The sequence below is a fragment of the Polyodon spathula genome, chromosome 1, assembly GCF_017654505.1.
Source record: "Polyodon spathula isolate WHYD16114869_AA chromosome 1, ASM1765450v1, whole genome shotgun sequence".
Lineage (NCBI taxonomy): Eukaryota > Metazoa > Chordata > Actinopteri > Acipenseriformes > Polyodontidae > Polyodon > Polyodon spathula.
The window spans coordinates 103,175,347-103,201,332 of NC_054534.1; the positions used below are offsets into that span (position 1 = coordinate 103,175,347).

At 39.2% G+C, this 25,986-nt stretch overlaps 1 protein-coding gene across 2 annotated transcripts in view; it reads right to left on the reverse strand.

The window, feature by feature from the left end:
• Positions 1–377: 377 nt before the first annotated feature.
• LOC121325684 (fibroblast growth factor receptor-like 1) overlaps positions 378–25,986 on the reverse strand; it is a 96,469-nt gene continuing 70,860 nt past the window's right edge. For both annotated transcript variants that reach the window (XM_041268545.1, XM_041268552.1), the window contains 4 exons: positions 5,470–5,559; positions 4,352–4,636; positions 2,040–2,393; positions 378–1,436 (listed from right to left, as the gene is read on the reverse strand). In XM_041268545.1, the coding sequence (XP_041124479.1) occupies positions 1,006–1,436; positions 2,040–2,393; positions 4,352–4,636; positions 5,470–5,559 (1,160 nt within the window). In that variant the 3' untranslated portion in view covers positions 378–1,005. The remainder of the gene's footprint in view (positions 1,437–2,039; positions 2,394–4,351; positions 4,637–5,469; positions 5,560–25,986) is intronic.

Genomic DNA, 25,986 nt, shown 5'->3' on the forward strand with positions numbered 1-25,986 from the left:
GGGATATGTGTGTGTGTGTGTGCGTGTGTGTGTGTGTGTGCGTGTGTGTGTGTGTGTGTGTGCGTGCGCGTGTGTGTGTGTGTGTGTGTGTGTGTGTGTGTGTGTGTGTGTGTGTGTGTGTGTGTGCGTGTGTGTGTGTGTGTGTGTGTGTGTGTGTGTGTGTGTGTGTGTGTGTGTGTGTGTGTGTGTGTGTGTGTGTGTGTGTGTGTGTGTGTGTGTGTGTGTGCGTGTGTGTGTGCGTGTGTGTGTGCGTGCGTGTGTGTGTGTGTGTGTGTGTGTGTGTGTGTGTGTGTGTGTGTGCGTGTGTGTGTGCATGTGTGTGTGTGTGTGTGTGTGTGTGTGTGTGTGTGTGTGTGTGTGTGTGTGTGTGTGTGTGTGTGCGTGCGTGTGTGTGCGTGTGTGTGTGTGTGTGTGTGCGTGTGTGTGTGTGTGTGCCTGTGTGTGGGTGTGTTGTAAGGGAAAATATTTCTGCATATACTTTCCAAAACAACTTTATAATTTTTTGGCATAATCCCTTAGTTGCTCATTGAATTTGTGTTGCCTTCAAAGGGTAAAAATGGCTTCTCAAGAAGGGCAGTTTATTTTTTCTTTTTTTTTTAGATCAACTCTATGCCATAAAAACAAACATTTATGCCAAACAAACCTGTGCTGTATAAGATCTCCATTTCACCAAGATTCTGCTGAGCCAAAAATATGTGTGTTTAATATAAGCCACAGCTTTTGGTTGCTCCTTGAATTACAAAAGCATTAAAATGTGTAAAGTGTAATTTCAGCAAATTACATTTTTCTTTTCTTTCCCAGATATGACTTCCTTCATTATCCCATCCCCTGCATCCCTGCCACCCTCAATGCAAATATATTCACATAGTCTTATTTGTCCAGCTCATGGCCTGCTGGTGGCTGGCCTTGTACTTGTCTGTTTGAGGTATCACACAAGGAGGGACACTGCGGAGAGAGGGGGTAGAGGGATGCAGTTAAGGCCTTTTTATTTTTAAGAAGCATCACCTAACACTGATAATGAATGTGCTGGTGTTGGTGAATCTTCCCGTCCACATGCTGATGAGTATGCGTGTGGATGTCTGTATAAATCTTTGGGTACATTTTAGGAGCTGTGGTCGGGGCTAGGATAGGTCCTTGGGTTAGCAGATGCTGCTGCTGGGCTAAATACTCCTCGTAGTGCATGGAGCTCCCACAGTCTTTGTCAGGCACCTGCGGCAGGCAGATACGCTCTCTCGGGGGGGGCTGGCGGTGGACGGACTGAGCTGCCACTGCAGCTGCTGAGGATGGGGAAGAGCAGGGCTTCTTCTTGGTCTGGCAGAGCCACAGCAGGATCGTCCCCAAGATGAAAACGGCCCCGGCAGGGATCCCGATGATGACGGGCCAGGGAAGGCTGCTGGACGGGGAGGCCACCACAGGTGGAACGTGCGGCTTCGGGTCTGTTAACAGGAACAAAAAAAAAAGACAGAACAATATAAAGATGACGTTAAAAACACTGAAAAGAAATGTATAATTAAAAGCACATTCCATTATTACAGGGCCCTGGCCATGTGTGTCGTATTTCATGGGATGTCACATCGAGGCTTATAAATGGACAGGCCATTTAATCTGCCTACATAAATCTCTAAAAGTCTAACAGTGAGCTAAAGTGTAGTTTAATTTGTTGAAGAGGAAATATTGTCTTTTTTAAAGCCTAGCTTTTGAGTGGTCTAGGTTATGTTGGTGACACTATGTACTCTGTTTTGTTTCAGTGCTGCTGTTGGTTTTCTCTAGTGTTAGAGATGCATGATTCGGTGGATTTATTGTTTTAAAGTTAGCTTTACTATCAATATTTATTATTTATCAATCTTGTTATTTTTACAACTTGCACTAACATTCCTCCTTTGAGAAATAAAAATAATATTCTTGGAAAAGCCAGAGACCAAAGCTGAGATTCCCTCATTTAAAATAGGACACCCAAAGCTGTACAACATATTATCTCTTTAAAAAAGTCTACAAGACCCATCCTAAAGTGTATATGTGATACTGAGTTTCAATCCCACCTGGCAGGACAGTGAGGAAGGCGCTACGGAAGCTGTAGCCCATAGTGTTGGCTCCCAGACAGATGTACATCCCGGCGTCTTCCTCCTTGGCCCGGGTTATCATCAACTTGTTCAAATAAGAGCCGTCAGGGCGAGACCACACTTCCCCTGTGGGCAGCACCACAAACTTGTATTCGCCCACGTCGATAGTGGAGTTGTATTTGTTCTCGTTGCCGTTCTCCACGCGCTTGAGCCACTGGATGACGGGCTTGACGTCGCTACGGACCTTGCACTGGAACGAGGTGGTCCCGCCAAAGTCCACAGTCGTGTTCACAGGGTGGGTGCCAGTCAGGATGGGTTTCGACCTTGTGCGCTCTGAAATGGGCGAAGCAGGAGAAAAGCGTTAAGCAATAATACAGCATTGGTGAATAAAGCTTATTGTTCATTCACATTTTTGTCTTTTTTATCCTTTTTCTTACATGCTTCCAAAGAGTTGAGAATCTACAGCTTTGCCCTGTGTTAAAAGAAAACATTGTGGTTTGTTCTCTCACTATATACTTCCCATGTAGGTCTAATGTTACTACTGCCATATTTCTCTCTTAAACCCCACTGGTTCGTGTGCAAATTCCAGCACAGCTACTGGTTCATACTTGGAAGTGGAACCCAAGCAGTGGGCTGTCCTATGTTAAGCGAGAGATCTATCGCTCCCAGTTTCTCACGTGTTAGATGATTGTTTTGACTGAATATCGATGCGGGAAGCCAAGGGAACTGAAACAATGTTGCTCCCGTCTATGTCTGGCTTTGATAAAAGGGAAAATGCCACATCTGACAATGGGATGATGTTTGATTCATTTCCACCGGCTCTGCTCCTGGTTTTAGTGTAAACACATGTTTTCGGAGTCTGCACACAGCTGTAACTTGATCAGGACCAGATGTCGGACAGGTTGGAGCTTTCTATTCAGAAAGACCCACAATGTCTCTATATGGTGGTCTCCCGGCACGCACCATAAACCGACTGCAGCTAGTTCAGAATGCCCCTTCCAGGATCCTTACCATATGTAATGTGATCACATCACCCCCCGTCTTGCCCAGCTGCACTGGCTACCTGTTAAGTTCAGGATTCTGTTCAAAACTCTCCTGCTCACCTACAATGCCCTTCATCACACAGGTCCTGAGTACCTCCTCAACCTGCTGACCCGCCATGTCCCTGCCCGCAAGCCGAGGTCCTCCGACTCTGGCCTGCTTGTTACACTCCAAGCAGAAGTGCACCACACTTGGAAAACGCTCATTTAATTTTATGGCTCCGACTCTTTGGAATTCTCTCCCAGCTTTGGTGCGTGATGAGCCCACCGTTGCTCGCTTTAAATCAACTCTCAAGACCCACTTGTTCTCTCTTGCTTCCCAAGCTCTTTAAGCCTGATATCTACTAATAGCTGCTGTGTTGTTGCTACTATTTCATGTATTATGCTACTATATCATGAATTATGCATTTTTCACTGTATTGTACTAGGCATTGTTTTTTACTGTATATCATGTATTATGCACTACTCTGTATTTAAAGTATTGTGGATTTTGGTGCTACTGTATCTTGTAAAACGTTTTGTGATGGTGGTCCACTATGAAAGGCGCTATACAAAGATTGATCAATTGATTGTTATAAATTATTACATCTCCTTGCTCTCTATCCCTATTACTCTCTGCCTCTAATCTTCACAGCTGTCAATGTGGCCTAACATATAGAGCACTGGAGACGGCTCCTGGAGATTACATGTGTGGAATACCAGGTTAGTCATTAATACACATTTAACACGCATTCCTGCTCATGACTCAGACCAACTTAGCTATTAAGCAGGGTACAATCCAGACCCATCCCCAGGCATATGGTTTCACAATTATGTTTTATTGGGAAGACTTTAATTAACACATGTTCCAACCATTTTTAAAGCAGTGTTCAGATTTAAAAATAGACTGTAACAGAGCAGTTCTGCATACTACAAAAGACATTGACAAGACTTCTTGTCATTTGAACTGTACAGTGACAAATCTGTGTGCTTCTCCAGAGCAAAGCAGAAGAAAAAAAATGAATGCAAGTACACAGAGTGTATAGAATGGGTTACCACCTAGCCATGCTATTGATACTGAATCACTGGAATCCTTTAAGACCTGACAAATCACTGATTGACCTCTCATGTTTGTAAATAACCTTATATTCTTATATTCTTTCATATTTATAAAAAAAAATACTTATGCTGGAATGTAAAAACATAATTGTCCATAGCCAATAATCACAGCCCTTTTCTTCAAAACACTTATTCTGCAGAGGCAACACTTACGAATAACTTCCACCTTGTAGGTGGCGTTGATCTCCCCAGCGCGGTTGAAGACTCGGCAGGTGTACTTGCCGCTGTCCTCGGGTTCCAGGTTCTTGAGGCTCAGTGTCCACTTCTTCTTGCGGCTTTCCCCGACCTCCTGGGCTGTCAGTGGCTTGCTGTCCTTCAGCCAGGCAATTTCGGGCCGCGGGTTCCCGCTCGCCGCACACTTCAGTCGGATCGAGCTCCCCACAGGCCGCGCAATCACCCTCCGTCGCATCTTTGCAGGCTGAGTGAACCTCGGACGCACTGCAAAAGTAAAATTAACTAACTCAATAACATTGTTTCACACATTGCACAGGAACCATCTACAGTGTCTTACGTTTTTTTTAAGCAAAGAGGAACAAATTCAGATCATTTTCATGTGACGGTGCAGACAGTCAATCGGTTTTGGCTTAATCGGCATAATGCATAATACTACCTATGAGGTCTGACTTATTGGACATTGTGTATTTATAAAAAAATGAAAAAATAAACACATTCTAATGTTTTAAAACAAAATACAATGATATGAGCACAAGTTGTACATTTTCTTAATATTTTGAAAAAACAGTTTGATCCAATACGGACTGGAACTCTATTGGGATTCTCATAGTACCAAATGAGTACCTGTGTGCTGCCGAGTCACTGGACAATGCCTGTTGCAAACCATAGCAGGTAATGCTGTGATCTTGGTCTGCTTATAGTTCTGGTAAGGTTTTTTCTGGGTAATGCATTCAAATTATAATGTAATCCTGTAAAGCATACTGCAATACCTCGGAACCTAAGCATAGGTAATTATAATTGTGTTCATGAGTCACTCAGGGAAACAGATTGAATCCCATGGTGTGAGTTAAAAAAGCTCTCATAATGAGCTTGTTGTAGGCACCATTGCGGTTAGTCACAAGAATCCACTTGAAACCTGGACTTGAAGTGGCTTGACCAAAGGGGTCAAGATCTATTCTGGCTTCACAATACAGGTCCAAGCATTCCCACTACCCAGCTATCTGTAGCGTCTCTCACTCTTTTTTTTTTTTGTTCCTGAACCCATTCACTTCAAAAGCCCTACTCCGCAAGGCTATCCATTATCCCCCCTGTCTTACCCCATTGTTTCCCTGACATGTCCTCATTTGTATACTCTGCTTCACCCCCTTCTGGGATCCCGGCACCATCCTTTCCTGAGTTTGAGTCATCTGCAGAGATAAGGGAGAGCGTATAAGTTTCATAATTGAATGGCACTCATTGCCTTCTTTCAGTTTGGATTTTGCACTTTGGTTCCCATGCGGTACAGGCATATGTGCTTCCCATAGAAAACATGGTACAGCTTACATGGTATATTGAATAGATCTAAACAGTCACGGGTCTTAACATTCAAAAAGTACAGCTTAATGACAACCACACTGCAAGTAAGCTTCTTTAATGCATGTCTTTCTGTCACCACAAATGAAACTTCAGGGGATGAGGTTTTTTTATTGGTTTGTCACTATTTAATAATAGTTTGATATGTGTTGCATGTACCGTACTGTTTTATCTAGAAGATCTGTTAAATACACATACTGTTTTGAAAAATGAAACATACATGGCTTGATTTTCAATATGCAGCCTGCCTATATATTCAACATGCTATATATGTTTGTGTTTTCACATGGGTATGTGATTTCTATTCCAGTTCAGCCACTGAGGTGCTGAGTGGACCCAGTCACTGCACTTAATGAGTTTAGTGCTGCAGATGATGAATTCTCCACAAGGGGCAGTGTGACCCAGTGGCAAGAAAGGACACCTTCGGTTTCTAAAGTCCCAGTTTAGCAGCTCACGCTGCAACACACATGATAAGACCCTTTCACTGCTAATAAACGAGTCCCATTCTATTATACAAAAACAGTACCTACTGTAACAGTATATAGCTGTTCTGTGTGTATAACATTAAAACGATAGCTGGGGGTAAAAAAAAACTCAAAATGCACATTAGGGATGTACTGGATGTCCTGACACCCTGAGTATTTTATTGGTATATTGTACGCTATCAGCAACAAAATAATAAAATCTTCTGAGAACTGAAATATGAAAGGCACGTCTAAATAAAGTTCACCCATAACTATGAAACAGTCAATGATTGAATATATAGTAGTGATACTAAAAAAAGTTTTTTTTTCAGTGTTTCTTAAAATAAAAAGATTATGAAACTGTATACGAATTTTCAGATTAATCCAACAAGCCATTCAGAAGTTAATAGGACCAGCAATGTTAAAGACTCATACACAAAATACATACAGACTGTATATATTACAACTCTCGACCATGCTGGTCTATATCTCAACCATTTGTACCAGTTCTTGCATCAGCTTGTACTTGCACTGAACGTGTCTGCTAAGAAATACATAATAATACTACTACTACTACTACAATAATAATAATAATAATAATAATAATAATAATAATAATAATAATAATAATAATAAAGACTCAGCCGTCACAGGAACAGTACAGAAGGGTTAGCTGAAATGGGAGATGCAGACACTTGAAATCTTTACCAAATGCCCCCCAGAAAACAAAAGCCAAGGGAGAACCGCCAACTTCGGCTGAATTCTGTTCATAAAAAACATGCTAACATGCTAAATATTAACTTCAGAAAGGTGTTTTTAAACAAAATAACACTTGGTGCCAAAAGACACATAAACCCCCCTGCTTACAGTGTGGAAACCCTATGCTGTTTGCCTCATGTTACACTAAGTTAGCGCAGTTCACACATACACCAAATGAATGGCATTTTAAGAGCTGCCTGACTCCCAGCCAGCTCTTTGAAGTCATTCGAATTGCTGTAAATCTGTTTGATCTCTTGTAGATGCAGCTTTGCGTTTTATCCAGCGTGGTCTCAAACCTGGGCAGTTACTGACGGTGCAGGGGCAGCTTCAAAGAAACTAGCATCCAGCAAAGGCTGGGGAAGGTAGCTTGCTTTCTTTCTTGCTTCTATTTATATTATTCCTGTTCCAACCTTGTTCCACTGAAACTTACTTGCTAAACACAAAAAATGTTATTACTGGAGAGGTTGGATGTTCCAGTGGTTAAAAAAAGGGGGGCTTGATACCAGGAGGTCCCCAGTTCTAATCCCTGCTCAGCCACTGACTAACTGTGTGTGACCCAGAGAAAGTCACTTGACCTCCTTGTGCTCCGTCCTTTGGATGAGATGTAAAACCCAGGTCCTATTGGAAGTGGCTCTGCAGCAGCTGTTGATGCGTAGTTCACCCCTTAGTCTCTGTAAATTGCTTTGGATAAAAGTGTCTGCTAAACAACTAATTAATAATAAAATACTCTATTAGATAAGTCAGTGTTCTTTAGAAAAACATACTTCAGACAACACACTTTTATCAGTGCCACGAGCTACTATCGACTTGCCTTTCAAATATTTAGTGGCAACCTTCAGTGAAACAACTGCCTTATCAGGAATTATAAACTCGCCTTGTTTCAAGCAACCTCTAAATTACAGCATGTTATTGTAACCTCTGTCCTATATTTTACCCTACTGTTTATAACATTGAAGGCTATGAAAGCATGATGTTGCAGTAAGAAATGTGATTCTTATCACTTCATGTTCCCCATTTCTTTTTTTTTTAATGCCGTGTTTTCAGTCAAGGCAGTGTTAATAGTTACTTGTCAGAGTATTATACCACACCTCAAAAATAACACTGTTCCAAAATCATCCTGGACAGATCACCACAGCGACAGAAGATCACTCAAACATTTTAAAAGCACAACAATTTACAAAGTGCACAGCATGTGCATCTACATTAGCTTTTAGACAAGTACAAAAGCCACCTGGATGGTTCTCAAAGGGGTTACGTAAAGCTGAACCACTGTGACCTTAAAGTTGTATTGTCATGTTTGTACAAAAAGATTAAACAAACACTACCCAGACTCACATGCTGTACTTTAAGGAGTAGATGTGCTAAAGTGCCGTGGCTGTTTCAATAGTCGCAAACCAGTTGCAAACAAGTCAGAAGTCTAGGGAAATGTACTAAACCAGCGGAATGCTTTGCGGCAGCAGTTTCTCTTTGCGGTTCAGCCTCATGTGAATATGTAATAATGGGCGTTCCTGCATAAATTTGCAAAAATGGGGTGGAGATGAGGGTTCTCAAACATTATAATGAGATGTATTAAAGCTGTCGGCAATTGCAACACTTACAATTGCATCAATTTGTTAAGAACCTTTGAATGCACATTTTTAAACTGTAGCAATTAGCAAGCCTTTAAAAAGCAGAACACTATCCCCTACACATGGCCGCTGTGATTACAGCAAGGAGATATGGTCTTCAGCAAGAACAAGTGATTTGTAGGATGAGAAGAGAAATGAAGACCAAATTTAGCACAGGTACAGGCACGGCAGCCACATAATTCTTGAGCTGCTGTCTGATTTAAAAGATGAGCCTGTCACCTAGAGAAGGCTATGCTATCCCTGCAGTCGTCAAACTATTGTCCACCCTGCATTATCTTGCCTCTGGGTCCTTTCAGGGGACTGTGTTGCTGGCATTTTCCAGTCTGCTTTTTATTGTGCGCTGCCAGTTGCCGTTTCTGTTTTCCCCAATGTTCTGGGAGCAATAGATTGCACACATGTGCCGCTAACCCCTCCAGCTCATTCTGAGCATCTGTATAGGAATTGGAAACACACCTATTCTATTAATGTGCAGGTGGTTTGTAATTGTGCACAATTTAGCACTGCACCCTGACTAACTTAAATAAAAACTGACAGTATACATTTGGTTTATAGGCTACTAATGATAATACGAATTAGTGGTACAATGCATTAACGAGAATTGATTGTCCTGCTGTAAGTATCATAGCTTGTCAATGCGGCACCATGATCTATTTTGTGTTAACAGTCTAGACTACTAAGAAGACCTAGTTAAAAATAATATTTTTTTTAAAAAATGCTAAAATCATTTAGTTTCAATTTAAAATAACCTTTTATTCACATTATTTCAGCACAATTATTTATACATTTAAATACATTGAAAACTATAAATGTGTGTGTGTGTGTGTGTGTGAATTTATTGTATTTTTTTAAACCCAACAACTCCTTAAACATGTCCGGTTTAGGAAGGGGCTACTGTATGATTATGAAAAACTTTTTGATAGAAACACATTTTTCATTTGGGGGTGAAGTGGGGGCCCCACTATATAATCTGATTGGATTAAACTGACTTTCATTATATATTCAAAAAGATTTATGAGATCTCGTTAAGATCCTGCAACAAATATTTAAATTAGTATACTGTGGCTCTCTTCATTAACACATTTTCTCTTCGTACATACGAAAATATTTATACTTTGCGAACTGTCACAACAAAAACGCAAATTGTGTTTTTTTTTTCACTATGACTGGCCCATTTTAGCACGTCCACTCCTAAATCTTGCCGTGCCTACTCCTAGAAGAGTTTACAACAGTCATTTTGAGTGATAACTTTGCAGTTTTCCCATACTTTTCCTATGCTTATACTATACATTTACCATAGTTTACCCTGCTTTGCCTTGTTTTTAAATATGTTTTACCATACTGCACATCTCTGGGATGAACAATGCTTTCCTATGTTTTATTGTGAATTCACAATATTTTATTACACTTTGCCATGCTTTTACCGTGGGATACTTTTATAAGGGTATCTATATACATGTATTGACACCCTCCAATCTTTTTAATACAAAATGCTCTAAGTTGCATTGATAGTATTACCACTTATATTTAAATCTGAATGCAGACGTAAACTATGTGAACAAAGTCTGTTTAAAATAAAGACCGCAGTAGAACTGAAAATCTGAATTAGAAATTCTGAAATACGAATGCCAAAAAAATGAAGAAATATTCCCTTCCAGCAGTCCCTGGAGCATGAGCGACAAGTTAGCTGCAGCTGTCGGCCCATACTTCATATAAAAGATAACCATGATATAGCATGGTAATTATACCATGGGGTTTTAGAATCCATCAACTGCCTTTGTTCTGTGACCCTGTAAAATATTGCAATGGTTAAGTTCAAACAGTTCTGAAATCCTGAGGCATATTTACCAAGGGAAGATTACACTAGGGATATTAACCCATATGTGTGTCTATAACATGCTGGTATGTAGCCAGGTAGTCTACAGAAAGTCAGTAGATTAAATACCCACAGCCAGCATTTGAGAAAATCTATAAATAAACCTGGTTGTTATTGGGTGCCCCTGCTCATTAGCTTAGTAAACAATCTTTAAAATTAATGTGGTCCTTCTGCCACCAAACAAAACATATGGTGACAAAAATCGCGGTGAACAAATCCCATTCTCAGCTTTTAAAAGTGTAACTACTAACATCATACAGCACACAGAAGACTCGGCTGATCCCTATTATTCTGACCTCATCACACACACAGTTATGATTGCTGGGTGCAGCTACAGCTGTTGAAAACTATATGACTGAAAATGGAGGTGTGCCATGCAGTTTTCACAAGATTTTAAAGAACAAACACATTTACTGTAAGAGAACGGTCCATGTGTTCTTTATCTTTTATCTCAGTATCATTCTTGTTGAAGTTGCAGAGGAGTCTGGGATACTGGACTGGCTTGCCCGAGCTTGCAATTCATTTTGTTTCTGTTTGATCTCCAGAGCCCCTCTGAACACATCCTCTGACACTAACCACCAAAGCCAGCCTGGCCTACAAGAAACATATCTTTTGCGGACATTAAAGGTCTCCCTCCTGAGAAAAAAATAAGACATTTCAGGAAGTGAAAAAGACTACAGCTAAGGCCAACCAGCCCATTTGATTTCTGTTCTAATAGTACTCCTCCATCCTCCTTATCTGAAACGCATCTTGATTGGTTTTAAATGTTCTTTCCCTCACCTTCTTTGGTAATGTGTGAATCAACGTACGTTCTTTGTGTGAAATTCCATATTTGTTCCTTATTTTCTGCTTATAAACAGATAAAAAGACATTGAAAAAACATTTTTCTTGTGTTCACTTTCCTTCTTCATGGTGCAGATTACACGATTTTTGGCCATCTACAGAAAAACAGGGCAAAAAATCCTGGAGAAATAGGGAATACATAAACCCTGAAAAACAGAAGCCCTGTATATGTGTTCCTGGCTCCTCTGTCAATTAGTACTCTGCCTACGAGATGTAGAAATACACCCAAACCCAGGACTCTGAGGCTCTGCGGTGCATAGTTTCTTTAATTTGCTCAAAAGAAAGGACCAGTCCCTGTCTGCTTTGCCTTGGCGTGGTCTGATTTGCAATCTTTGAAGTCCAGGGGCCTTGAAAACCCTGTTTCACAGATGATCCAGCTTTGCATAAATAAACACAGTGACCTTTGAACTGGAGCCTGAGACCTGAGCGCACTTCAAAGCGACGGGAGGGATGAAGTGATCAGCATGCATCATTAGGGCCGCCCTGCACAATGGCGCACTGGAGCAGACAGCTTGTGGAGTACGTACAGATGGGAGGTTGGATGGGATGGGGAAAGAGGGGCTGCGTGTGATAAAAACAGGACCTGGATGAAATGCAAAAGTCAGGCTTGGGCAATCACACTGAGGCTTGCAATTCAGTGAGAATGACTGGGCAAAGTGGAACACACACACCACTATTTCTCATATTGACAAATAAACCTGCAAGTCAGGTTGTTACATAATTCTAATGCTAGTCTTCAAATTCAGTGTGTCCAAAATGTCAAGTCTTTCATCAGTGATTCTATTTACAGTACGAGTCCATTTGTTCGAGTTTGTATGTGTATATATGCATGTTCAGTGAAGATGAATGCCTCATCCTGACATCGTGTTTCTTTTTGTTAAACCTTTATTTGGGCTTTTGATTGTGTCCTGTTTTGTTTATTAAAGTGTGCTTTAGCTCTTAAACTGCAGCTTCCTTGCCTCTGAGCCTCTCAAGCGTATCCCACTCAGACACCATATGTAGCAGGGTCGCGGCAAGAAAGAGACTCAGAGGCAAGGAAGTTACATATATCTACCCTAGCATCACAGATCACAGATCACAGATCACTCACCCACTCTTCTCCCAGACAGAGGATTTCTGGTTATTTTTATGCAGGTGGCCACTACCCAATTAGCACCAACTTGCAGTCAACTGGAGAGTGGCCATACCTGTGATTGCTGGCAGAAACATAAACCCCATCCCTGCCACAGTTGAAATGGAGACTACTAAGCTTAGAAGATTAAGGAGAAAGGGAAGTAGATAATATCGCTTGATTTGCTCAAGTAAAAGAAAAAATGTTTGGTTTTAAAAGTTACAAAGTTGACTTTGGTTTAATGAAAGTGCATTGCAAGCGGATAGACACAATCAGGCAGGTAAGTGCAAATGCTCTATCATTTTAATAAGAAAATATAACAACCCAAAGCTACAAAAATAAACTCAGGAAAAAAACAACAGAGGAAAAAAAAATGGAATCTGCAATTTAAAAAAAATAAATTGTGAACTCTATGAGCACACATTATATGTGTAACAATTTAGTTATAGTTGAATGCATTTTCTCAAAACAATGTCAGCATGGAGTAACTTTGGTTTCAAAAGTGTGGGGGGACACAGTACCTGGGCATATAGCAATCAATTTAAAATAAACATTCATTTCATTCAGATTCGCGCCTCTGCAGTTATGAACTCCCTCTCTGGAGGACAGGAGTGTATTTCACAGCTACTCTACCACAATAAGATCCCAATGATCAATAGAAAAGATTGTTATATTATTGAGACCAACAGAAATGTTGTCACGATTGAGAAATTTCTCAGTGAAAAGAAAAAAAAAATGACTTAGATATTTACTACCGGGCCCTGCTTTCTCTTCTCTGCTCGAAATCACCCACAATGCATTGTGTACCAACACTGCCTTGGTTCCGCTGGGTCATAGTGGAGACACTAGTGATTATATGAATAAACTATTGAGAAATAAAAGCAATTATCCCACTATAGACCCCCGGTAGGGTTGGCTTAGATTAAAGCAGCATTATTCAATTATTACTAGATCAGTAGACTACATCGAACATAAATGCTTTATTACTGTATCTGATATTGGCTCTACCGTAGTATTACTCTTTAGTACTACAATATTAAAGCTTCAGTCCATTGGTTTGCAATAAATATTGCAAAACACAAAGTAGTCCTACATACTGTTTGATTTTGATTTATATCTGTTGTTTACACATTGTAGGTCATTTATGATCCTGGAGCCTTGGTAGGGTCGAAGCAAAAGTAGGTTTGAAGTAAAGTGACTTGCCCAAGGACAGAAAACACTTCCTATATTTAGTGAAAGTGCAGTACTTTACTTAACCCCACTATATATGCAATTAATAATACAATTCTAACAGTGCGAGTTAAACTATAGCCTGGTATTTACAGTATAGCAGTATACCAATTCCCCAGTCCTCCACAGCACTTATTTAAATCAGAGATTCAAAGCCAAGCCCTGAGCTGTAACCACTGGCCTAAACTTCCTCCCATGAATACTGGATTAATGCCCCTTTAGACTAAGAAGCTTCAATTTCAACAATTACTATAACAGTAGTGTTTCCATATGTTTATGATTACATTCACTTTAGCTGGCTGCTCATATCTGACAATGCCTCTTTCATTCAACAACAGTGGTCAGAATGGCACCAGGGGAAAGCCGTCAATCTGCCTGCTTTTTATTTTTGGTTTATTTTTACAATAACCCTGCATAAACATCAGTATTCCTTCTATTTAACTGCCGTAACACACCTCCCCACCAACTGGCGTCAACCCTCTTATCACATTTTCCAGTGACAATACTGGACATTCCTGGAGTTATTGTACTCCATGTGTTTTATCAGCAGCTTGCTGTAACAAAATGATTACATTGTTTATGCACGGCATTTGCCATCTGTACACCTGTCTCTTCTGCAGGTAAAACCCCCTGCACTGACAAGGAAAAACAAGAATCCATTGTACCAAGGACAAGTACCCAGAAATAATTCAGATGCAAATAACTAAAATAAACAAAACTGGTTTCTGGGGATGTGTGGAATAAGATGTGAGTCTCTCTTTTAAAAACAGGAATAAAAATAACATACAGCAACAGGCACATTCTGTGCTTAAATAACTTTAAAACAACTCACTAGGGAAGCATACTTTGTAACCGTAGGCAATTCTCCTTTGTCAGGATCCAGGATGGACTTTATGGAGCTTGCAGTGTAATGAAGGATGGAACAGCAGCTGTTATGTGGAACAGATGCTTGTTTGCTTGCTGAACACTTGTCTGTGTGGGCAAGTGGTTTGCAACCAATCATTTCTGTTCAAGGGATTCAAGATGGAGGCTTTGCATTACAGAGAAAGCTTTGGATTTGTAATCTCTGCAGATCACATTAGCAGTTTGCATGGTAAATTTGCACTTCTCCCATGCCTTTACATGCTTGCAATATACATTTCCTATAGTTTACCCTGCTTTACCATGCTTTTAACCAGTTAATCATACATTTCTACCAGTAACTGCATTCACACAGTGAAACCAACCATTGGATGTGTCCTGGTGAGACAGAATATTAACATTCAGTTTCTAGCTAGAGGAAAAGGTTGAAGCTAATGGTTACAGCAAGTGGAGCATGCAGTGTAGCTGAGCATTATCTACTGCTTGTATCTAAATGTTGTGACAGTACCTCAATACACAGCAGCTCTCAGAATCATGTCTAACTTCCAAGTCTATCTGGTACACCAGAGTGTAACCATTAACCTGTCCCCCTGCAACAAATAACATGTTTGTTCTTAATGGTACTTCTTACTAATGTATTTCTTACATCCACAAGAGGCAGAGGGTTGCAGGTGGAACAACTAATGGTTATACTCTGCTGTACCAGATATACTTGAGTCGTAACAAGAAGAAGATAAAATAACTTTACCATATTGCTCTTTAAGGTGGGGTCCTAATATCTGTTGCACAGGAAGCAAATCATTAGTGCGGTATACACAATCTGGTTAACTGTTCTGTACTATACCTCCATCTTATTGATCTCAAAGCACCACTTTAACCAGTGCAAGTATTTCTTTTAGTGCAGTAAATTCCTGTCTCATGTGCAGAAGTGGTTTTCCTGTAACTGAGTTCCCTTCATTCCAGTCAGCAGACGGGAGTGTGAGATTTATTTTCAAGCTCTGAAGAATGTGAACATGAGACAGCACCCAGATGAACACACACATGGGATTTCATCGTCATGGCAAAGCTGATGTGTCACAATGGTAAATGCTGTGCTTTTCTGCAGTTTTGCTGCAAACTAAGATTGCTCTATGTTTGATGATATGGATGAAATGTTAAAGTTGGATATAAAGCCAGCTTGACAACAACAATAAAATTTTCATCTGTTTTCACAGAGCCCTGAATAGCACTCATTTTAGACTGCTTCACATAAAGTGAAGTAAGATACCTCAAGATTAGTACTGATTGGGGTTTGTGAATCCCTGTATCTCTGTACAGGTTCACTTTAATGTCTCCTTAATTCTTTTAAAATGTCCATTGCTTGTGGTTTACTAGAAGTAATCCCTTATTATTTCATGTGTGTAATTAATGGATTAGGCATGATTCTTGTCCTGTTTTAATAAAATATTCATTGCAGTGTATTACATGCTACAGAGCCTTCATGCGGCAGGTTAATTATATTTTATAGGAAGGTAATTAAATACCGTCTGAGACAAAAGAAAAGGTTTGTATGGTCCATAATTTATTTGTTTTGTTTGTTCAACTTAGACTAATTCCATTTCACACACCACAGCAAAACAGTTGCACAGTGTGTGGTGACATAATCTACTGCAAAAGAGGCTTATATTGCTCTGATGCAGTAGAATGTCACCCATGTTATTAAAAAAAAAACTTAACCATAGAATATTCGACCAAAACTAACTCTGTTGTAGCCCTGTCTTCAATATATATATATATATATATATATATATATATATATATATATATATATATATATATTGAAGACAGGGCTACAACAGAGTTAGTTTTGGTCGAAGAAACAGCATGTCATACTTTTTTGCTACAGATATTATTAAGTATTGAGCCAATTCTTTGTCTTTGAGCAACGTGGTGTACATTAGTTTGATTTAACATCACATTAAGACCTTATTTCTCATGCCATGCAGTTATTTCTCATGCGGTATTTATCCCGGGTAAAAAAAAAACCAAGAATAAATCTTGTAGGGTACCCGCCTCGGTCTGAAAAAGAAAGAGCTGGTTGGCGTGACTGTTCTGATCCAAAACAAACAAGAAAACGACAGATGTCTGGTCTGACATATAGAAAAAAAACAGACTGGCTTTATTTTCATTAGTGAAGGGGAACGATGCCACAAAAATGCAATCAACAGTGCATGCTGATTTCACATGCTCTATCCGACTGTCAAAATGGATTGTTTAACACATGCGTATATCTCGCCTAACTAATTGTTCCAGTGATTTGAAGGGTTCAGTGAGATTTACTACGTTAAAAAATCATAATGAAACCAAAACCCATCGCATGAGTTTTCTTTGGTCTCCTTCCATATCAACAATTCCCCTGCACAGCTGCTTTACTGTAACATTAGGAAACATCAAGGAAAGCATAGGGCTTTACCAAATTAAAATATCTCACATACTGGCGACTCATCGTACCCTTTGAAACCTATACCCCACTGGAGTTTAACTCTATTGAAGCTTGCCAAGGTCTTTAAAAGAAAACGGGCCATTAAAGGGACTGGATCCTAGCTTTGTTTAATGGGCACAGAATAATGTCTCCACTCATCCACTGCTGACAGACAGACAGACAGAGAGAGGGTATTTCAGAGGTGTGTAAATATAGGTCATTCAAATTTATTATGGTGCAATAGGCAATATTGTGCATGCAAACACAATATATCTTAAGAAAACATGGGTAAATACAGTACATGCTACAAAGAGGACACCGTTTATGGCATAGTGGCCAAGGGGCTTACTTCAGCCCTATTCATCTAAATGTATACTTCACATTTTGACACTGTATCGCACCTTGTTTTAGTAATAATACATTATTTTCATAGCTTTTCATTAGACACGTATTGTATGCCTGATATTTGCCCATTTAATTCTGACATGTCTCTGTATACATGTATATTTATAGTGTTTACAACACTGTTATACTGAATAGCAGCTGGCTTTAAGTGCATTAGCGGCCAGCAAAGCTGCAACATGAACAAGGGGTCTCGAATGCATCATCACCCTTGAGAGCATAGCTAAAGTGGGTTTTAAACCCATTCAAACCCCAAGATTGTGTTACAACCACGAACAAGGCAGCTGCTGGTATTTATAATGTAAACTTGACATGACATTTCCTTTTTAAAAGAAAGGGTATGAGAAGGGAGAAATGTTTTAAATATGTATCTATGAATCGATATATGTTGGTAGTCCATGACGGTTCTATTTTTAAATTGTGATTCACCAATATTTGTAAAGCTATTTGCGTAGAACCAAATTCAGTCATTCATATAAAAACACAAATACACGCAAATACTCATTATCATATAATTAATAGACATCTCTGCCCCCCTTCAGAATAAATACATATTTGTAACTCCAGTCACTGAAAGCTTGGACCTTCAGCTGTCCAGCTTTGACACATGAAACTATGAAGGTATTAGTTGTCACTGCTTTGGCTTTGCTGTAGTCAATTCTTTCTGGTCACAGAAACAAAGATTCCAGGGCAGTCAAGTAAAAACAGAAACTAGAAATGACGTACAAAATGCCTAGTGTATGAGTTCTAATGTGGAAAAATCATGACTTTTCTAGGACTATATGCTTAGACAGAACAAGTCAAATACGATGTAATTATATGACAGACCGTTCTCGGATTAGTTTCCAATTTGTAGTGGTCACTCGCAGTGAGCATTGAGTCACATGTAAAAAGCAGCTAGCCAAACCACACATTCACAGAAGGTAATGTGTTTTTGAAAGGCTCTTATTTGCTTTAAAAACATAAGAGAAGCATACATATCTTAGAGGCATGTAAACATTCTGACATTGCTTTAAGTTCGATGCACATCTGATTTAAAAGTAAAGCATATTAACTCACTCAACTGTCATTTTTACACTGCTGTGTTCATTTCAAATGCAATTTTTAAAAAAATTGCAAAAGTTAAAAAAAAAAAAAACATTGAATAATATTGCTTCAATGTTTACAGAGAACATGAATGGGGGTTATTTTAATTTATAAGGAACAACAAAAGATTAGATCAATTGTACAGTTTGTTCTTATCAGCAATGATTTGATTTATTTAGTTTATTAATTTTTGGCAAGAAATTCGGACAGAAGTTCACTATTAATTAAACATTTATTTACAGCACACAGAGTGGCTCTGGTAGTAACACAAGGTGAAATTTCAAGTCGGTTTGACGGCAGTTACATTCAAGGTAGGTTCACATTCATAGTGCACTACGTAGGTGCCTTGAACATACAGTATATGCATTTACCTGTCTCTAAAATTCCTATACTATTCCTGTAAAGATCGTATTCCATTTGTAAGCATGACAACCTCTCTAAGGGGAAATATGTCCTGGGCAATATACAGTATGAAGTACTTAATCTACACACAGACAATAAGCAGCTTTAAATACATTATTCTAACCCTATTGACATTAGCTACCTTTTACAAACACAACTTCCTACAAACAGCAATTCTGCTCGATAATTACAGGTGCCATTAAACACACAACTACTTATATAACAATCTATCAAACGATTGTGCTGTGATATCCTAGCAAAAAGACCTAGCAAGAGTCTTGTTTTCATTGTTTTAATACATGTTTGTACATAACTCGACAAACAGTGAACAGGTGTACAGTATAATACAAATACAAATACAGTTCACTACAACTAAAGCCTTTGGCACTCCATTGAAGACATAGGAGCTTTTTATTTATAATACTATTGCCGGTAACATGGCCATGGGCATCCTTTAAAATAGGCAATGATGGGCTGCGGTACTCATCTGATAAAGAGACAATACAAAGACGGGATCAACAGATAAAGGAATGTCATCTGAATACATGCAACCCTCTAACAATATGCAGCCCTGATCAAAGGATATCAAAGTGTCCAACATATCTATACAACAAGAATTTACTAAAACAAATTGGAGAATGAGAAGAAAAATAAAAGACTTTAGCCAACTGCGGCTTGGAACAAAAAAAAAAAAGCCTTCATTGTTCAAAACAGGAAAAAAAAAAGTTTGGTATTCCTTCTAAAGGAGCATCTTAAGAAGGGCCAGCATTCAATACAGGCTTCAAATACCTCTCATTGAATTGGTTTGTCAATTCTCTGCCGCTCGGCCTGAGCCGAAACCCTGGTTCAAAATCTCACAATGGCCTGGCAGGAACACAAAAGAATGTGCTGGAGAAAGAAGAAATCCTCTAATTAGAAAAGATTCCTCTAGTTTACAACTAACCCACCGCAGGGAGTAGGAAGGCCTTTAAAGACCTTAGAAACAGAGGAGAATGCGGGTGGGAAGGCGGCAGTCTTAAGAACTGGCCTTACCTTCTATAGCCCAACTCTGGTACCTTTTCAGAACACAATGATCGACATGGATAATCCCCACTGCCACTTAATGAGCTACAAGCTTTCTTTTCACTCATACAACAGTTCGCTCCCTCGTTTAGTGCCCTAATCAAGGACAAATGCTCCCTGCCATACCGCCTGTTAAGATCTCATTCCGATTTTTATTTATTTTTTTTTTCACTGAGACTGGCAAATAGCAGGCTGAGGAAGGTTATTTATTTATTTAATTTTTGCATTTTTTTTTTTAGCTTAGTCTGGAAATGGTCTGGAAATTGGGTGTTGGTAGAACAATTCTACCCATAATATGTGACAATTGCCCTTCACTGTTCTTTCACTGCTGTGATCATTTTCTTCTATGCATCTGTCCATCACCTTTTTTCTGCTCACCTCACAATGGGCCTTCCAAGGGCTTCTTTTGGCACTCTGATGGGAACGTTTCCCTGCTACCCACTTACGTTGTCGCTGCTGACATTGAAAACTGCATAGAACGCGCACTTGTCCCTCCAACCAAAACAAGTAAAGCACGGCTGACTGAAAGGGTTAATGCATGTGTTGTTTTGCGCTATGTGGGAAAAGAGGCAATCCCTGTTCTCTCTTCATCTCGATCTCTATATATTCTTTAGTGGAAGAATATGTTCTGCTACTTTCAGAGGTGCCGTTTATCTCTACACCTCTACCATTAATATAAAATAACAAAATGGGATAAAAGCAATAAGCTAATTAACTAATCTGCTGTAAAACATAGCTATCCATTTTTGGATTCTAACACTGTTATATACATGTCACGACACACACTCCATGTACATACACATAAAGGTGGTAGCTTTGAGAGAACACTATTATCAATCTACACTGTTTTATGTGTATACAATAATACACCAACTTACAGATCTTTTGAGCCAGACATACAGCTTGGCCTGTATACAGTACCTTCTTTGTAAATTACATTTGAAAAGTTTGAATGGATCAGTAAGGACATAATGAAATGCACATTCGGGTACACTTTCAGCTTTACCTCAACAGGGAGTACTGATTACACAGAGAGCAGGAAATATAATTGAGTAGAAAATCACTTTATTTATATATATTTTACATATATATTTAGACTTTAGTCTCAAAAGGAAAACCCTTCTGAAATCCATTTACATTATAAAAAGTTGGCAAGTTGTTTAAACCACAAAAGAGGCATGTAGCTTTCTCCCAGAATCCTTTGTTTCCTTTGGAGTGGTGAGCACGGGGATGTATGAAGAATACATTAAACCGAAATGGTAGCTAATCAGCTTAGACGAATGTTTCACGGCCAGTAAAAATGAATGCCTTTCTGGGCCCCAAACGTCATATTACAGTTAAGCTCTTGGTGGGATCCCCAGATCCCTATAGTGCAAGACAAAAGCAAAACCACTCAAGGGATGATAGGACAATTAACCGACACAAATTAATAAGCCAGACATCCTCCAAGCTACAATCATCCAAGAGAAGTTGCTTGATGTTGTTTGAAGGACTGTTTTGTTTTCCTTAGACCCACTGACAGTGTTCCTTTGGCCCGTGCTGTATCTGCTCAACAAGAAGCACTATACCTGAGGCTTGAGAAAGGCCAGCGGTGGAGTTCTTAACAAAATTATTGCAGATTTATTTATTTATTTATTTATTATTATTATTATTATTATTATTATTATTATTATTATTATTATATTATTATTATTATTATTATTATTATTATTATTATTACATTGCCAGAGCTAATTATGATGCCTTAAGGTGGTATTTCATCAGCATGCATCTGCAAAAAAACAAGGTTTCTTCCACAAAATTGTAAAAATAAAAATTCGAACAGCACACTGTAAGGATGCTTTCTTTTACTGCCACTCGATTCTTGAAACATCACCAGCTAACCTATTTCTCTTTCCAGATTTCAGTGTAGACTAAGCATGCACTGCACAGCAAAATGCATAACAATACAGCACAGCTTAGCACAAAAGGGTGTACCATTTTAGAGTACAAAACTACAACATCTTCATATTATTATTATTTTGTATTTACTAGCAGTGCCCCAGGCAATTTAATCATTGTTTTGTCTTTATTGTTGGCACGATGACACTGAACCTGAAACCAATATAGACAGAACAAGAACCGTGACTGACTGACATTCCGGTTTAGCTTTGGAAACTTTAGAACTGAAGCATTATGTCTCAGGCAGCGCCAGACCTAACAGAAAGAAAAAACGAAGAAAGAAAGAAAGAAAGAAAGAAAGAAAGAAAGAAAGAAAGAAAGAAAGAAAGGTGAACAAATCAATGCAAGAAAAAAAGAAAGTTACAGGAACCAATAAGAAATGTGAAGGTTCATCTCAGTGAAGAGCGTGGTGTTTGTAAAACCACAAAGAAAAAAGAAAAAAGAAAACTGGTGTAACCTAAAACTTCAGATTAGCGAGTCCTTGCATGTAATTGTGTTTATCTACTCTCCTGACAATGAGAAACAAATCTCCTTGCAGGAAGACATGATAGAGAGTTTCTGTTCTGAGAAGAGAGAAGTCTCCTTTCACCTGCTGTACTGCTAACTCTCTTTAATCTCCTTTTCTTAGGTTACTGCACTACTGTGGGTCAGCCAGGAAGATTTACTGCTACCTGTACATCTGCAACCACCAGCAATTGTGGGGGGGGGGGGGGGGGGGGGGGGGTTCCCCGTTTCCCCGTTTCCCCGTTTCCCTGTTTCCCCGTTTCCCAGGTTCAACACCTTCCTTGTTCTCCACCTCAAAACAAACTTCCTTCCAAATTGGCCCTCCCAGTCACACACCCCTTTTACAAGACCGCAAAAGAAAGGAATGATTTAGTCAGAAAACCACAGCCATTTCATCCCTCGCTCTTATCATGTTTTAACGCTGCAGACTCTTTGCATAACCCCAGGGCTGATTAAACAAGAAATTCAACCCCAGAACAAAAAACCCAGTAAGATACATGTTTAAACCAGGTATAAACAGACCCAAACAAGAAAAGGGTTCAGAATTTTTTAATTTATTTTTTGTTTGCTTTTGCCATGTTGGTTTGACGTATGGCCTCTGAGAGTCATAATAAGGTAGGGTGTCAGAACCAGACCAGTGGCTGAGATGAGGGAATATGGTCCATATTTTCAGGGTCCCTCTATCAAACAAACACAATTTGAAATCTGAAATCCGTGGTACAGAGTGTAAAGTAGAGCTATTTATTAAGTAGTCTAAGAAAGTAGTACCAGTATGTTTCTATCTATATATCCATCTACCTTTTTACCTAACTATCAGGGGTATTATACGCAATGGGTTGACAAATTGCTAGATGCCCATTCATGTCACATACTAATCCTAATTGCTTTACCAAACTGTTCCTTCACAGGCTCTGGTCCCTTTCTGCTAGATAAAAAAATGTTTAGTAACTGCAGACTGCTGTACTGTAAACTATACCTACTATCTTTGAATGGGATTTTAAAGCACATAATACATACACTAAAGGAAAAACAAAAAGAAACAATTTGGCAGGGAGACGTAAAGATAACATTGCACTAAATTAAACCAGACATTTCCTTTCTAAGAGGGACACCATGTAATTCCAAAGCCATTGGCATTGGGAAGCAAATGGCTTTTGTTTCTGATCAGATAAATTGTCTGGAGCACTTTGAAAGAACCATAAAAAAGTATTTCACAGTAACTTAGACTAATCGATAGATGTGGTTCTTTCCTTAGATCTGAGAAGGCATGCATTCATTTCCAAGTTAACTGAGGCATGGTGTCTAAAAATGAAATCCAGACCTCATGATAGTAAGACTTAAAAACGCATTAGCAAAAAGTATGACTGATAAAAACACAAAGGCTGAGTTATCAGGTTTTGGCATTATCACATAATTCACAACAGTCACCTAGCTGCATTGTACTGTAGAAGATTTTCTAAAATGGGAAATAGTGTGTAACAGCAACTGAGGGCCCAGCCCCGACAGTCCCTCAGAAATACCCCCCCCCCCCCCCCCCCACCCCACCGCCCCAATTCAACAAACAAGCAAGCGTGAAATGTAATCCCGCATCTGTACGGCTGAGGCCTTCTCTATGCCTGCTGCATGTCAGGGTTTGTTTTTGTTTTTTTCCAGCTGTTTAAGTAACTGTTAACAAGATTAACAGAGGCCTTAATGTTACTGTGACATGTAACGTATAATAGGCCTGCACAGCCATTGCTTCCTGTGGTTCTAATAAGGGATTTGTTGATAACAGAAACAACTGAAAGAACCCCTTTTGATATCTACTTAGGGCTCTTCGTTTTCGGTTTTAGTTTCGGTCACGTGATTTCCCTTTAAAGTAAAGTTGAGCCAACACTGTTTCTTAATTAAACTTTTGGAAAAGTGTTGATTGTGTAAAAAGATCACTTTTGTTTTTTCTCCTGTAACTTGAATGAGACGATGATTCTGTTTCATTGACAATGTAAACAAAAAAAGGCAGCTCCATATATTTAATTCAGACTGAACGCAAAAATCGAGTTCAATCAAATTGATTTCCCTGAATTTAATAGTTTCCTTTTAATTATGATTTAATGAAATCAATTTAACTTCACTCGCTGTTTGTAGTTGAATTAAAATGAAGGCAGACTTTTTTTCACAATGAAACAGAATCATAGTCTCAATCAAGTTACAGGAGAAAAAACTATTCCAAGAGTTTAATTTAACAGTCAGCTCCAAAAAAGTGACATTATTATAAAATAAAAAACTAAAACATAGAGCCCTATACATACTGTACACATACAGTTTAAAATACATATCTGTTTAACATCATTAGTGTCAGCAGGGTTTTATATAAGGTGGAATAGTATAAAGATTTTAAAATGTATTAATAATTCAATATATTTTAATAATGACCCTACTTTTTTGTTCTAACTTACAACTACATCTACAAAGCAGGGTTAAAAGCTATATACACTTTTGGATTGAAATTAGGAAGGCATAAACCTGTAAAGCTTTAGCTATAAAAGAGGTTATTTAAGAAAAAGGGTCAGCTAAAGCTTTTCAACAGCATATTGATTTCCAGGTGTGGAAGTACTTAGTGGCTTAATCATGAAAATAAATGCTTGGGTGTATGGGTGCCTGTACCAAGAACAGTCCCAGGAGCAAAACTCTCAGTTGTACACTTTACATGTGTATCCCTGCACATTTCTGTTGGTAATGGTGAAGCCTTGGGAAACACAGATTAGAAGACACTTGTTGGGTTGGAAGTCAGGAGGCCCCACATGCATAGATAGGCTCTACACGCAGGTGAGGAAGGAATGTTGCTAATGAGAATGGCACTGGATTTTTGTGAGACAATTGAGAGACAATGTTTGTATTGAACTGCACTGACATTTCCTTACACATGTTGACAGTATTTGAATAGGTGTCTTATCAGGCTATTGTTGTGTGGTGTTTACTGCAGTATATAACACACCTTACAAGCTATACCGACACAAAAGTTAAGATAAAAATGTTACAAAGTATTGGACTTCCAGCAGGCTGTACACGTTGGCAACTCAAAAAAAAAAAAAAAAAGAAAAAAGAGAGTCCAGAAATCAATACTTTCTTCCATAAAAAGGTTGCAATTAGCAGCAGGACTGGAACACTCTTGATGAACTGTGAGCTGACGGCCCTATGATTTCCAGGCAAGCAGCTCATTAAAAGATACAGCAGTGCAGTACAGATTTGATTAAAGGCTGTAATTAGGAGTTAGCGTGAACCTGCTTTACCAGCATGAGGCTCCTCTGATCGGCACGGCCTGTTTTGTCCCAACTGTTGGTCTGAGGCCTGGCCCAATCCCCAGGGCCTGTGTGCCAGCCTTAATGAACACAACAAACGCAGCATTCTTCCAGAAGCCAGCTGGAACACATTAACTGCACTACCGTGATTTATCTTCTTTTCACCACGCTTCATACTGATAGCATTCTTCATCCCTGTGTTCGAAATGGTCACCGCCACTCTCCAGGGGATCACCAGAATGTCGCATCCCAGTGAAACATGATTTCTGTTGCCTGTGTTGGGGATGCCATCCATGCCTTCTCTGCAACTTTAGGTTTTGATACTGCAGCAATCTTTTTACCAATGAAAAGAGCAT